The 14,889-nt window shown below is 43.0% G+C and overlaps 1 protein-coding gene across 6 annotated transcripts in view; it reads left to right on the top strand.

Annotated features, from left to right (window-relative positions):
- The window catches only part of TBC1D30 (TBC1 domain family member 30), a 224,228-nt gene that overhangs the window by 32,092 nt on the left and 177,247 nt on the right, over nucleotides 1-14,889 (top strand). For 2 of the 6 annotated variants that reach the window (XM_047866387.1, XM_047866389.1), the window contains exon 1: nucleotides 11,945-12,107. The exons of the other annotated variants lie outside the window; for them this stretch is intronic. In XM_047866387.1, the coding sequence (XP_047722343.1) occupies nucleotides 11,945-12,107 (163 nt within the window). Of the gene's footprint in view, nucleotides 1-11,944; nucleotides 12,108-14,889 lie in introns of those variants that run through there. 6 annotated transcript variants of the gene reach the window in all.

The following is a 14,889-nucleotide window of genomic DNA, read 5'->3' on the forward strand; positions in this document are numbered from 1 at the left end:
GGCTTCCTAGACTAATTTTACACTAAAATCCATTCCAGAATGGGTGGTAACATAATTAAAGAGCAAAGAAGCTAGAGTGACCTGGCGGCATCATTTGTAATCTGTAGCAATATTGATGTAATAGTTTAAAATGTCTTTCCTTTAGGAAGGGGAAAAAATAGTTTCAAACAGAGAGGGAGGCAAACCCATAAGAGACTCTTAAATACAGAGAACAAACCGAGGGTTGATGGGGGGCGCGGGGGAGAGGGGAAAATGGGTGATGGGCATTGAGGGGGGCACTTGTTGGGATGAGCACTGGGTGTTGTATGTAAGTGATGAACCATGGGAATTCCGAAAACCAAGAGCACACTTTACACACTGTATGTTAGCTAACTTGACAATAAGTTATATTAAAAAAATAAAAATAAATAAAATAGTAGGTCATATTTATATAGAGCTTACCGTGGGCCAGATGGTATAGCAAGTGCTTTACCTGCATCGTTGGATTGTTAGAACAGCTCCTATTAAGTAGGTACTTTAATTGTCCCATTTTATGGATGAGGAAACTGAGACAATTAACTTACCCAAGTTACATTGCCCCTGAGTGGTAGAGCCAGGTTTCAAGTCCAGACAGCTGGTTCTGGAGTCTGTGCTTTTTGGCTACTATACTATGCTGACTGCCTTGATAGCTAGTATTTTAAGAGCATCTTTCACCTGATAAGCAGAGCAAGTATGTGACATTTGAGCATTACATGTTTTGGAAACTTGTCAGGGAGACTAAGAATAGTGTTTGGGGATTTTTTTTGTGCTTTGTACAAATGTCAGTCAAAATAACTGTTTATAAACACATCTGCTTATGTCTCTTGTAGTTGAATAAAAAGCTCTTTTTCAATGAGTGGGAAGGTATGGCTCTCTTCCTGACATGATGAATTTATGATGTTGTTTATTTTTAACAGTCATGTACTGAGTACCAAATGTGTACAGAGTCCCATGCTAGCTGCGGGCAGGGGAGGGGGGGACATACAACAATGAATAAGACTTAGTCCCTATGCTCAAAGGAGTTTATGATCTATTGAGAGGGGAAGATGTGCTTATAAATAATTCAAAGGCATAGCTGAATCAGCTGGGGGGGGTGGGAGAAGTGTGGCATATGGAATACAGGTGCTAAGGCAGGTACCATGTGTAAAAAATTATTTTTAGAGAAAGAATTGACCTATAACACCGTATTAGTTTTAGGTGTATGACATAATGATTTGATATATGCATATATTGTAAAGTGATTACCACAATCTGCAGGCACCGTTCTTATTTTTTATTTTATTGTTTAAAGATGTTTTTTATTTGAGTATAGTTGCCACACGGCGTTTACAGCTTCAGGTGTACAACATAGTGATTCAACTTCTCTATACGTTATGCCATGCTCACCACAAGTGTAGCTACCGTCTGTCATCATGCAATGCTATTACAGTATCACTCACTGTATGCCCTATGCTGTGCCTTTTATCCGCAGGACTTACTTGTTCCATTATTGGAAGCCTGTATCTTTCACTCTCCTTCATCCATTCTGCCCATGTCCCCACCCCTTTCCCTTTGGCAACCCTTAGTTCTCTATAGTTTTGATTCTGCTTTTTGTGTGTTTATTCACTTATTTTGTTTTTTAGATCCCACATATGAGCGAAATCACACAGTATTTGTCTTTCCCTGTCTGACTTATTTCATTTAGTATAATACCCTCTAGGTCCATCCATGTTGTCACAAAATGGCCTTTTTATGGCTGTGTAATATTCCATTGTATATTTAAATGCTACATCTTCCTTATTTACTTGTCTATCAGTGGGCACTTACGTTGCTTCTATATCTTGGCTGTTGTAAATAATGGTGCAATAAACGTAGGGGTGCCTATATCTTTCTGAATTAGTGTTTTTGTTTTCTTTAGGTAAATACCCAGTAGTGGAATTATTGGATTGTATGATATTTCTATTTTTGATTAAAAAGTTTTTTTTAATGTTTATTTATTTTTGAGACAGAGACAGAGCACAAGTGGGGGAGGAGCAGAGAGAGACAGGGAGATACAGAATCCAAAGCAGGCTCCAGGCTCTGAGCTGTCCACACAGAGCCCAACACATGGCTCGAACACACGAGCTGTGAGATCATGACCTGAGCTGAAGTCGGATGGTCAACCGACTGAGCCACCCAGGCCCCCGTATTTTTGATATTTAAAGGAACCTCTATACTGTTTTCTACAGTGGCTGTACCAATTTACATTCCTATCAACAGTGCATGAGGGTTCCTTTTTCTCCACATCCCTGCCAACACTTGCTACTTCTTGTCTTTTTGATTTTAGCCATTCAGATAGGTGTAATGTGATATCTCATTGTGGTTTTGATTTGCATTTCCCTAATGATTAGTGATGTCGAGCATCTTTTCATGTGTTTGTGGGCCCTCTGTATGTCTTTGGAAAATTTTTCTTTGGAAAAATTTCCATTCAGGTCCTCATGCAGGTACCATTTAAAAATGTTCAATCCAGGATTGTGATCTGATATGTTTTGTGTGTCATAGAGGCAATGAAAAAAAAAACCAAAAAACATTTACCAAGTGCCTATGGTGTATCAAGCCCTATGCTGGAAAATTATTTAGAAGTTTTCTAAAATACTTTGTGGTACTTAGTTTTCAAGTATCAGGAAGGTTTAAAATTTAAAGAAACCAGAGGTTGCTTTTTTTTTTTTAAGATATAATCTATTTCCTCCCTAGGAGCTGGCATATCTAATTGATTCTGGCATCAGGCCATACTAACATACTGCCAAGTGAGACCCTGTGATAAGCTGGGACTAAAGACAATGGTAATTAAAGGTGCCAGCACTGCTCTATCAAGTACATGAGTATAATAGGCCATATTTATATTGCTTCTAGAAGAGAAGAAACACATAGGAAGTGTACTTATTAAGCTGTCTGCTTCTTTAAGAGTTTTTCTCTATTACCGGCACACCTGGGTGGCTCAGTTGGTTAAGTGTCCGACTTCGGCTCAGGTCATGAACTCATGGTTCATGAGTTTGAGCCCTGCGTCAGGCTCTGTGCTGACCGCTCAGAGCCTAGAGCCTGCTTCGGATTCTGTGTCTCCCTCTCTCTCTACCCCTCCCCCACTTGCACTCTGTCTGTGTCTCTCAAAAATAAATAAACATTAAAAAAAAAATTAAAAAAAAAAGTTTTTCTCTATTACCCAAACTTTAGGTTGACTTTCAAAGACTAGAACACATACAGAACCATTTCCAGGGATACACCGGTATATTCCTTTTTTAAAAATGTTACTTATATTTGAGAGAGAGAGAGACAGTACATGAGCAGGGGAGGGGCAGAAAGAGAGAGGGAGACAGAACCTGAAGCGGGCTCCAGGCTCTGAGCTGTCAGCACAGAGCCCAACATCGGCTTGAACTCACAAGCTGTGAAATCATGACTGAGCCACCCAGGCGCCCCACACTGGTGTATTCCTAAATCTTTATGAAGGTAAAGGTAAAAATGAATAAGTCACCAGATATGCTACCCTTGAAAACACTGAGGACTGTGTTGATTGATACACCATAAACTTCCTCTTACCCCCAAGTATCTGTCACCCATGTAATTCAGGAGATAGGCATTTTCCTTTTAATGTAGCTCCTAACATGATTTGGAATTCCTTTCCAGTAGTGTCTTGGATTCTCATATAATGAGAATAATGATCTAAAGATAATGTAAGATTCTTAATAAATACATAAAAATTCAGTTTGTTCAGAATAGTCTTTTGAAGTCCAAGGAAGTGTAATAATACATCTTACAAGTATTCTTAATGAGGACTGAAGCCAAAAGGATCTTTTTGCTTAAATTGCAGCTTACCTGAAAATATAATAACTCCACCTGTATTCTCTGTGCATTACAGTTGGTAAACATTTATATTGGATTGAGGGATTCTTACAGAGTAATAGAATTTGAGTATCAGTTAAACTGAAGCTATTTCACTGTTATTAGTTGTTGATCCATACCTCATTTTACACGTCCATTGAGGGTATTCCTGTCTGCTGGGTGTGTAGCTTTTGCCTGAGAACTCTGAAGGACAGGGCATTTAAAGCATCCTGAGGCTCTGGGTTTTGTTACAGGTAGAGCATTCTTACATTTTGCTGGTATCTGACTCTCTGTAACTTCCATTTAGCAGTTCTGATACAGTCCTTTGGAGTAAACATGAAGCTAATCTTAATATTCTTTTTTCTTTTTAATGTTTATTTTTTGAGAGAGAGAAAGGGGGAGAGAGAATCCCAAGCAGGCTCTGTACTGTCAGCACAGAGCCCGATGTGGGGCTCCATCTCAGGAACTGTGCTAAAATCAAGAGTTGGATGCTTACATGACTGAGCCACCCAGGCACCCTGCCAATCTTAATAGTCTTATCAAGTGAGTGAGGGCAGTAGGGTAAGAATGCAAAGGAAGAACACCTGCTCAGAACCTCGGTGAGGTATTCTGGCCAGTCACACTCTCCTGTGGGTCTGGTCCTGGGTCCTCTGCTGGGCAGATATTTGGGTAGACCGCCCTCCGGGCCATTTTAACTTTATCCTGTACAGTAACAACATACACTAAGGAAAAAAGGACGCCCAAATGTAAATGTATTGAGTGCCTGCTTTGTACCACTATGTGCTAGACTCTGGACTTTTGCTATTATTTTGCCATTTAATTCCACACAGGACCTCAAATCAGTATCGTTGATTCTAAAGATGAGGAAACTGAAAGCTAGGAATTAAGCAACTTGCCCGCAGACATCGAGCTAGTGAGTGGAATTCTAACCTTGGTCTGCCTGCCTTCAGAGCCAGCACTTCCGTGACACATCACATTGTCCCCTGGAGGGCCCCACTAGGTGCCGTGACTGCTTTGACACACTTCCTCATTAGCCTGCATATTCTACACCTTCTGAGTGATCTGAGGCTCCCAGACCACCCACGCCTACATTAACGTTGACTCTAATCTCTCTTTCCAATACTTCTTTCTTCTCACCGTCAAAATTAAGCATGTTCTTCTTAAAGACATGACCCTTCTCCTCTCTATGAACATGTATTTCCAAGCCATGCTAATTTGCATCAATAGGTATCAGAAACCCTCTCCTTTCATATCCCTTGACTGGGTCAAAGGAACCATAGAATGGTTTGGTGTAAAAGGTTGGGAAGGCTAAGCTAAGTAGTTCCTCATGACTAGGGTGAACAATGATACCGTCTCCTAAAGCAATGGTCTGCGTCTTCCAGCTCTACTCCTGATGTGGAAGCAAAGAGCCGAATCACCACAGTTGTAAGAGCAGAAATCAGCTTTGTCCTTGGCTTGTTTTCAGTTGAAATCTAATGGTTTAATGAAATAAAGTCCTGGGAAAACATTGGAATACACAGTCCTTAGGGTAAGGTAAAGATAAAGCTATCCCTCCACATACTCACATGGTATTTTAAATACTCACATAGTATTTTAAACCTTTCACACCATCCTGTCACACCCATTTTGTCCTTCCCTCAGTAAACTGTAAGTTCCTTGAGGGTAGAGAATGTACTGAATTCATACTTTTATTTCCCACAGACCATAGCATAAAGCCTTTCCAACTGCGGTTGACGAATGAATGTTTATTTCATGAATGCATAAATGAATAAAAGAAATATAAAGATGTCTTTCTGTAGTCAACATAAACCTACGTCAGGCAGTATTACATCACTTTCACTTATTTTGAGGCAAGAAAATACTTCATAGAAATCAGAGGCCAAGAGGAATAATATGATGACTTCTAAAATTTTGGGTTAGCTGTGTATCTGAGGTTGTGTGGACTTGGCTGCAGGGTTTTAAGTACATTTTCATATGGTACCCAGAAATGGGACTTCCACTCCCCTTGGGAATTAAATTCTCATATCATGGTCATAAGTTAAAAATTTCTGATCTGTAGGGGCGCCTGGATGGCTCAGTCAGGTAAGCTTCCGACTTGGGCTCAGATCATGATCTCATGGTTGGTGAATTCAAGCCCTGCGTCGGGCTCTGTGCTGACAGCTCAGAGCCTGGAGCCTGCTTCAGATTGTGTCTCCCTTTGTCTCTGCCCCTCCCCTGCTCATTCTCTCTCTCTCTCTCTCTCAAAAATAAATAATAAACATTAAAAATTTTTTTTTCTGATCTGTAGACAAAACTGGTTATTCTTAAAATACTTCATCCAAAATATTTGAACATGTGTGTGTGTGGGGGGAATGTTAGGAGTGGTTTTGTTCTTGAAAATATCTGATGAAAGGGAGTAGTCCAGAGAAAGCACCAACAGTGACCCTCAGGAGGTAGAGTGGATTTGGTTTTGGAATTTAAAAGCTTCTCTGTTCCATGCTTGATAGGATCCTTTCTCTCAAATAAGATACAAAAGCCACACCTGATTGTCTGCAAGGATGACTGTATTTAAATGGAGAAATCAGTTTTTTGACTGAGGGGAGAAAATCACACAAAAAGAAAATAAAATGTCCCATGTACATAACGTGATATGTCAGATAATTGTAAGATTTTCTTCCCCCTCAGTTTCTTCCTGCTGCCCTGCCTCTGTGCCTCTTTCATGACGGGAAAATGGTTATGATTGATGCTCATCACCATGAGCTCATGGTGCGTGGGCTTTGTCCCAGATAATGGGTTGAAGGAACTACCTATTAAGTCCTTACTTTTAAGTAGGTCTGAGGAGAGTGTTAACCTTTACAGTACTGGTCATAGTTACTGTCCCTTTAGGGGAGATGTGATTTTTACTATTCAGGAGTTGCTCACAGATTTTCTCAAGTCATGGGGAGAGCAGAGAGGAAAATAGTGGCTTTATGCCACCAGACCCCCGCCCTTCTAGTTAGCAGGGGTGCAAAGATGTACCCATCTCCTGCTAGACCCACTAGACCTGCTATGTGGTAACATCTCATCTGCCGTCAGAGACTTGGGTACTCACAAACATTCGAGAAAACTCTGAAGCTATAAGGATGAGTTCCAGGCTGTTTCTCACCCCTCCCCCCCCCCCACTCCACTCCCAAGCAAGACAGCTCCTGTAGGGTTTTTTTCCTCTCCTCAAAGCAGGCTTCCAGGGCCTTTTCTCTTGGTAATTGTCACTACTAGTTCTGTTCAGTCCCTGTAGATAAGCACGTAGGCCCTTTTTATTTTAAGATTTTACTGTTAAAAATAGTAGCATGAGGAAATCACCAAAGTTCCAGACCCGATTTCTGTCTGGAAGCCTCTTGGGACAGAGCTTTTATTCCTTAAGTTGGGCTTTCTGTGCCTCCGAATAAAGGAATATTTTGCTCTCAAGAGAGCCTCATTCCCAGCTCAAGGACCTGAAGGTGCAGGGGTAGCCGAAGATCCCTGCTTCTTGTATCAGCCTGGGAACTTCCGTCTCTGGGGATGTCCTGTGGGGATTGGACTCTGTATACCATTCAGGAGGCTCTCTCAAAACACTCATTTTCTTTAGCAATCCAAGTAAGTTTCAAATCCAAATCAGTTTTCATTGAGCCTTCTTTTTGCCAAATACAGCTTAAATTGTAATTGTTCAAGGCTGTGCCAAGGTATGATTTGCCCAAATGTGAATTCACTGATATTATTTGATTAGTAAAGATCACTCAATTAGTAAAGAGGGATGTTAAGTTGGCCTTGGCTGGGAATCTTACCACCTGAGGGCTTCAAGCAAAGTCCATGCTGGCATTGTTTCCTCTACAAGTTGACTTCAGGTGACATCGTTTGCTTCTAGAAAACAATATTGCAGACATGAATAAGAAACCATGAGTCATACAATAAGTATAATACTAGGCTTATGCCATGGCTGCTTTTAGACCATTGTATTTTACTGCTTGTTTAATTATCTGTTTGCTGTAAAAGTTGGCAATCCTGGCTTTCCTCTTCAATGTAAACAAAATAATATTTAATTCTGTCACTATTTATTGCTATAATAGTAGAAACTATTATTTTTTTCTTTCTTTCTTTTTTTTTTTTGCTGTTTTCAGTTTCTATGTAGTTTAGAATGGCAAGTTTTCAAGGAAACTTTTTTAAAAGAGTTTTTCCTTGTAATAAATTGGAGATGAAACAGAATTTTTATCTTGAAAGTAAACAAACCGTTACTAATGGCAAAAAAAAAACATTGTCTGGAGAAGAGTTATGGAGAGAGGGCTTTTTGTCAGCCATGACATGTTGAGGTGAGCTTGGCCATCTAGGGTCTAGATTCTCCTTTGGCAGTCCAGAAACTTGATTTCCTCAGCTCACTGAGAATTGGGCAAATTCGGGGGTATTGGCTGCTATTAACTGGCTGGTGCATTTTCTTCTTTGCAGCAAAATCTATGGGAAGTCAGATGACACTCAGCCTTTGTTTGGTGAGCATGGAGTCTGGGCCAGAGGGAGGGGGATGGTCTGAGAGGCACATGTCCACCAGCTGTGGGAGCTGGATGTCCCTTCCGCTCCAGAGGCAATGTTGTAGAGCCGAGCCCACTGCTCCTCTTCTTGGCTGCTGAGGCTGTCTTTCCTGCTGGCCCAGTGTTAGAAACTGAGTGTCAATAGCCTCTCTGGTTAAAAGAGAACACAGAACCCCCTAAGGTTTGAGCAGATGAGAGCTCTCTGGAAGATGAGACTGTGCATGCAGATACCGGCTTGTTTTCTTGGATTTTCCCTCTCCTTCCGGTTCTCTTCCTTTGATTCTGGCCATTCATCACCGTCTTCACAACCAGGGGCCTGTGGTGCCCTCTAAAAAATTGGCTAAAGCCAAACGTCAGTTCTCTTTCTGTTATTACTCTCAGCACAGCTGAGATAGGCTGGAACAGTCAATGGACATCTTATTAAAATTAAGAGAAAGCAAAAGGAAAATGAACATGTACTGAAACTATGAAAGTATCAGGCTGACGAAGGATAGATTTTGAGCTTGGTGTAAAGTGTTGGGAAATCTAAGCCAAACAGTCAATTATGACCAGGTTAAACAATGACTTCATCTTCTCAAGTGATGAGGCAGTACTTTTTCAAAGCATTTTTCCCCCAGTGGGGCAGGCATAACCGAGTAGCTTACGTATCCCAAATGAGCCAGGTTTACTTTTGCAGATTAAGAATCTCATTTTAACAGATTCTATATGTATGAAATGTATATTTCATGATTAGAGTTGTGTCATTTCTGACATTGTCTTCAGATTCTGGGGTACTTCATAAAGCCCAGAATGTACTGATTACCAAATAAGTGTGCCAGAGTCATAAGAATGACTTCTTTTCCAGCTCTTTCAGAATATCATTAAGACTGCATTTAAAAAATACTCAATACTTTTCAATCAATAGCAGTCGTTGTTTTTGATGGTCAAAAATTTCCACCTTTGGCCAGTAGTAGCCTATTCATGTGACTCTTATGTCTTTTGACATGCCCCTATTAGTCTTGGAGCACTTCCTTACTTCCTTAGCTCATCAAAATGGTTCAGTCTCATCTTGTACTTTTTTCTGGCTCAGATGTAGAATCAGTCACACTTCAAAGGAGTCTTGATTCTTTTTAGTGGGGAATGGTTTTTAGAGACCACAACTTGGGTGCTGCAGGTGTTCATTGCTGCTGGGTTGTCTTTAGTTCAAAACCCACTCAGTGTCTTTAGTTCTAAACAACATGGGTTTGAACTGCACAGGTCCATTTATAAGTGTTTTTTTTTTTTCAATAAATATAGTACTGTAGATGCATTTTCTTTTCTGTATGATTTAGAAAAAATTTTTTTTCAATGTATGATTTTCTTAAGATTTTCTTTTCTCTAGCTTACTTTATTGTAAGAATACATATATAATACATTTAACACACCAAATATGTGTTTTTTTTTAATTTATTTTTATTTTTAAGTAATCTCTATACCCAGTGTGTGGCTCAAACTCACAACCCCAAGACCAGGGTCTCATGCTCTACTGATGGAGCCAGCCAGGTGCCCCAAAAATTTGCATAGGAATTAATTTTTTTTTAATTTAGAGAGGGCAAGTTGGGGAGAGGGGCAGAGGGAGAAAGAGAATCCCAAGCAGACTCTGTTTAGTGCAGAGCCCAACGCAGGGCTCAATCCCATGACCCTGGGGTCATGACCTGAGCTGAAATCAAGTCTCAGATGCTCAACATACTGAGCCAGCCACGTGCCCCAGTAATTAATTTTTTTTTAAGTAAGCTCTATACCCAGTGTGGAATGCAGGACCCCCAAGACCAAAAGTCACATGCTCTACTAACTGAGCCAGCAAGGCACTCCATTCAAATATGTGTTGATTGACCATTTATGTTATTGGTAAGGGTTCTGGTCAGTAGTAGGCAATTGGTAAGGTTTTTGGAAAGTCAAATTTATATGCAAATTTTCCACTATTGGGGGTGGGTGGGAAGGTTCACATCCTTTACTCCCCTGTTGTTCCTTGTTCAACTGTGTATGTATTTTTGAAAAAAAAAAAAAAAAAAAGACAAGTTCATACTAGTTCCAAAGTTCCAAATATAATACAGAATTAAAAAAACCCTTAATTTCTTTGTACACTTGAGTTTTCGGTTACACTGAGAACATCTTGGTTTCTTGTGGCATTAACATTATTTGCTTTATCCCATAGTGTACATAAGGATTAAAAAAACATCAATATAGTAACAATAATGCTACTTACTGACATTTAAGGGTTTTTTTGCAGCTCTTTTTGCCCTTGGAATATATACCACCATTGATGTACAGTCATAATACTGTATTCTAAAGCAACTTAGTAATTTTTTCTGTATTCTTGTGCCAACAACAGGATATTCAGTTAGGTTCATTTATTTCCATTCATTTTCACTTTTTCTTTTTATTTATTAATATAACATGTTATCCCAGAGTCAAAACTATATAAGGCACATCCAGAGAAGTCTGTTTTTCATTCCTCTTTCTTCCACACTGTTCCCTCTCACATAAATACTTTTTTTGTTGTTTTATCCATGTAGTATTCCTTTTCTAAATATTAGCAAATACAAATGTCTCTGTATTTCCTCCTATCTCCTTTCCTTCCTTATTCCTCATTCATTTTTATGATTAATATTCTACGGGTGACTGTCATAGTTTAAGAATGACTCCCCCCCCCCCCTTTTTAAATAGTAATGATAGTTAATAGTTCTAAACTACTTAAGTCTATGGCTGGACAGAGGGGGCACTTAAAAAAACTGCTTTTAAATGTGAACAATTCTTTTTTCTTGAAGCCTGTTCTTCCAAGAGAAACAACCATTATTATTCGGTGTTACGCGCTTTCCATGCCTCTCTAAGCTGCCAGGAAACTGTGTAACACCATTTGGGATGAAGCTTGTGTTTCATCACCTGCCAGCTTCTCTGCCACGCTGCCAGATTCGTCCTGCGTTCGGCTGACTGTCCCTTCTGAAGCTGCCCGGATAGGTGGGCACTTGAATCTCTCTGGTGTTCTGCACCTGAGACTTGCTGTCTTTGGTGCCACCCTCCAGCCCCTCCCAGATCTTGGGAAAAGCGCGGAAGTCTCCCGCAGCTTCTGGTCCCGGGGCGCATTTGTTCACCTGGCCGCTCTCCAGTTCCCAGTCTCCCGGACTCTGGGGTTTCCAGGCTCCACAGTCCTGCGGTTCCTGGGCGCAGGTGCCAGGAGCCCGCCGGGCGCTCAGGAGCTAAGGCCGCCCTGGAGCTAGGGCCGCCCGCCTGCGCACGGTGATGCCGGGATTGGGGGCGGGAGCGCCGCCTTCATCTCCCGCGCGCTCGCTCGCTCCCGCCCCCTTCCCCGCCCCAAGCCCTCTCCTGCCTCAGCCGTGCAGGCTCCGCACTGCAGATGCCTGCCGACCGCCCCGCGCTCGGTGGCTCCAGCGGTGCTTCGCAGGTCCCTTCGACCCCCGGGCTCCCGCCGCACTCTCGCTGCTCCCAAGGGCCCCTCGACTAAGGAGACTCGCTAAGTCCCGCGCGCGGAACCGCTACGCCGGCAGGGCGGCGGAGATCCAGGCGGACCGTGGCCGCGCCGGAGCCCCGGGCTCTCTCGAATGCGGCAGGACAAGCTGACCGGCTCCCTGAGGCGCGGAGGGAGATGCCTGAAGCGGCAGGGTGGCGGAGGCGGAGGCGTGGGCACCATTCTGAGCAATGTGCTCAAAAAGCGCAGCTGTATTTCTCGGACCGCGCCCCGGCTGCTCTGCACCCTGGAGCCGGGTGAGGACCCGGGGCTGCAGATGGGGCACTGGAAAGTAGCGTGGCGCTCCGGACTGGTGCCTCTGCCTCAGTTGAACTCCGCCTAAACCGGGCAGCGCTCGCGGGCCGCCCGGTGCGGGGTACCGCGGCTCGGCGCGGGCGGGGCTGGGTCGGTCTGGGAGGGAAGAGCGCGGACGAAGGCCTGGGCGCGGGCAGCGGCCTCCCAAGGCTGGGAGGACTGGCTGCTCCCGGTGGTTGCCCGCGGGTCCCGACCCCGCGGCTTGTGCGCGGTCTAGCCCAGTTTGTACCCAGAGCTTAAGGCGAGCTCGGCCTTGTCCGCGTGGTGGGGAAGTGCTGGCGGCTACCCAGGCTGCCAGAGGCCGCGCAACCAATTGTGCTTCGGGCTCACTGGAAGCCACGTCTTGAAAGAGGTGTGTGAGGCGAAGAAAGGAGAATGTTTGATTCTTGGGGCCGAAGGGGGAGGCAGCGGCTGCAAAGGAAAAATCGGGTGCATTTTCCTGAGTGTCCCCGCGGCGTGAGTGCTATGGTCAGTTCGCCTGGAGCCTCTAATTTGTGTGTCCGTTTGGGGAGCGGGCAGGAAACCCTCCTGCAAGTAGAGATCCTTTCTTACAGCTAAAGTCCGGGAGCGCGCCTTGTGTGCTAGGCTAGGCCCTTTATGGTGGTAGCCTGTGTTTACACATCCTTGCTTCTCTAGGCTGCATAACTCCGCGTCTGCTCCACCACCCGGCATCCCTCCCCGGGGTTTTATGGGCCTGGCGCGGGTGCCTGGGCACAGAGCTTTCTGGCAAAGGGTGGCCGCAGAGGGAGCCGGCTGCACTCTCGCCGGTGCTTAGCGCTCACTTGTCCCCAGCGTGGCACCAGCGGGGTTCCAGGCGAGTTCGTCCTCCCCCAGCCCCTGCTACCCCCCCCCCCCCCCCCAGCGCCACCGGGGACCTGCTATCCTGAGGCTGCTGGAGAGAATCTGACGAGGCGCGGAGCCCCAAAGGGTGGAACGCGTGACTGCCTTTACGAACCTTGTGGTTTCTTTGTTTTTCTCCCCGTGGAAGTGTCTAATTGCAGAGACTGTAGTATTTATTCACCATCTGCCTTTACCCTTAAAAAATTTTTTCCTTTCCACGTTAAAAGTGTTTTATATTTCTGAATCCGGAACAGCCGTGACTATCAGATGAAACATAAGCCTTCTCCCCTGCTTTAGAAGAAAAGAGGAGAAAATGACCTGATTTCAGCTATCGCATGCAGGTGGTGAATGATCAATTCCAGTTAAATCCCGTGACTCATTCTAGATCATGAGAAAATAGTTGTGGTTTAGATTAACCCCAGCAGGTTTCAGCACCTGGTGCCCAGCAGGTGCTCTGAAAAAGCAAAGGGAGCATATTCGGTCGTACATACAGGGAATCCAGAACTGTCAGGTCGGTTGAAATAAGCGCAGGACAGAATATCCTTGTCTTTGTTAAAGCAAAAGTCATGAGTATGTATGCTCCTCCGTTCAGCACCCCGCGTCTGGACAGCAACCTCACAAGGGAGTGTGTTTCATCCTGCCTTAAATCATTCGCTCCAGCTGGAGGCACTCTTGTGGCCATTGTATCATTGCTCTGCACTGAAGCAGGACTTCATTTAAACGATCTCAAAAGGATGAGAATTTGTGGGGGTACTTGATAGACCTTTGGAGAAGGAAATCTTATCTACTTAGGCAGAATATGCCTGTGGCCCTGAATCTTTGAAAAGAAGTATCAGGGCATTGATTGGATGCCTGGGATTCTTTATCACAGCTTGACTTCAGAAATCTAGGACCCAAATCATGTATTCACAGTACTCTTCCCAGAACTCCCAAGAAGGATATCTGCATACTGTCATGGGCTTGGGCAAAACATACATACCTTTTTCTAGTTTCTTGACTCCATATATATGTTTTTTTTAATTTTTTAATGTTTATTTTATTTTTGAGAGAGAAAGAGAGGAGAGAGAGTGTGACTGGGGGAGGGGCAGAGAGGGAGAGAGGGAGAGAGGGAGAGAGAGAGGACACAGACTTGGAAACAGGCTCCAGGCTCTGAGCTATCAGCACAGAGGCCAATGCTGGGCTTGAACCCATGAACCATGAGATCATGACCTCCGTCAAAGTCAGATGCTCAACCGACTGAACCACCCAGGCGCCTATCCATATATATATATACACATATATATGTATACATATACATATATACATATACATATATATACACATATATGTATATGTGTATATATATGTGTTTTTTTTAAGTCTACCTTATAGTAATTTTAAATTCTGAAAATTGTTTCTATCTACATACCAATTCCTAAGTACTGGAAGTTGTGGGGAAGTTTTCAGTATGCCTAATCTGCAATCAACATCTGAGAAAAAATATTGTCATAAATGACAATTATAAATTGTAAAACTGAATACTATTAATAATGTTTGGTATATCTTGATCCTTGAACTTTTAAGTAATATGTCTAAAAAAGTGACTTGAAATATGATTTAATTCATTTTGAAATTGTAGAAAAATACAGCATTTTCAGAGTTGATTCTTTTTAATAAAATTTACATGGGAGGGATTGCCTGGGTGGCTCAGTTGGTTGAATGTCAGACTCTTGGTTTCAGCTCAGGTCAGGTCTTGCAGTTCATGGGTTCAATCCCCAACCCCACCAAAATAAATAAAGTTAAAAAAATTAAGCTCACTAAAAAAAATAATAAAATTTATGTGGGAATAAGAATTGTCATGTAATTTGATTTCAAGGACAATAACACATACTTCTCACATGGAAT

The sequence above is a fragment of the Prionailurus viverrinus genome, chromosome B4 (assembly GCF_022837055.1).
Source record: "Prionailurus viverrinus isolate Anna chromosome B4, UM_Priviv_1.0, whole genome shotgun sequence".
Classification (NCBI taxonomy): domain Eukaryota; kingdom Metazoa; phylum Chordata; class Mammalia; order Carnivora; family Felidae; genus Prionailurus; species Prionailurus viverrinus.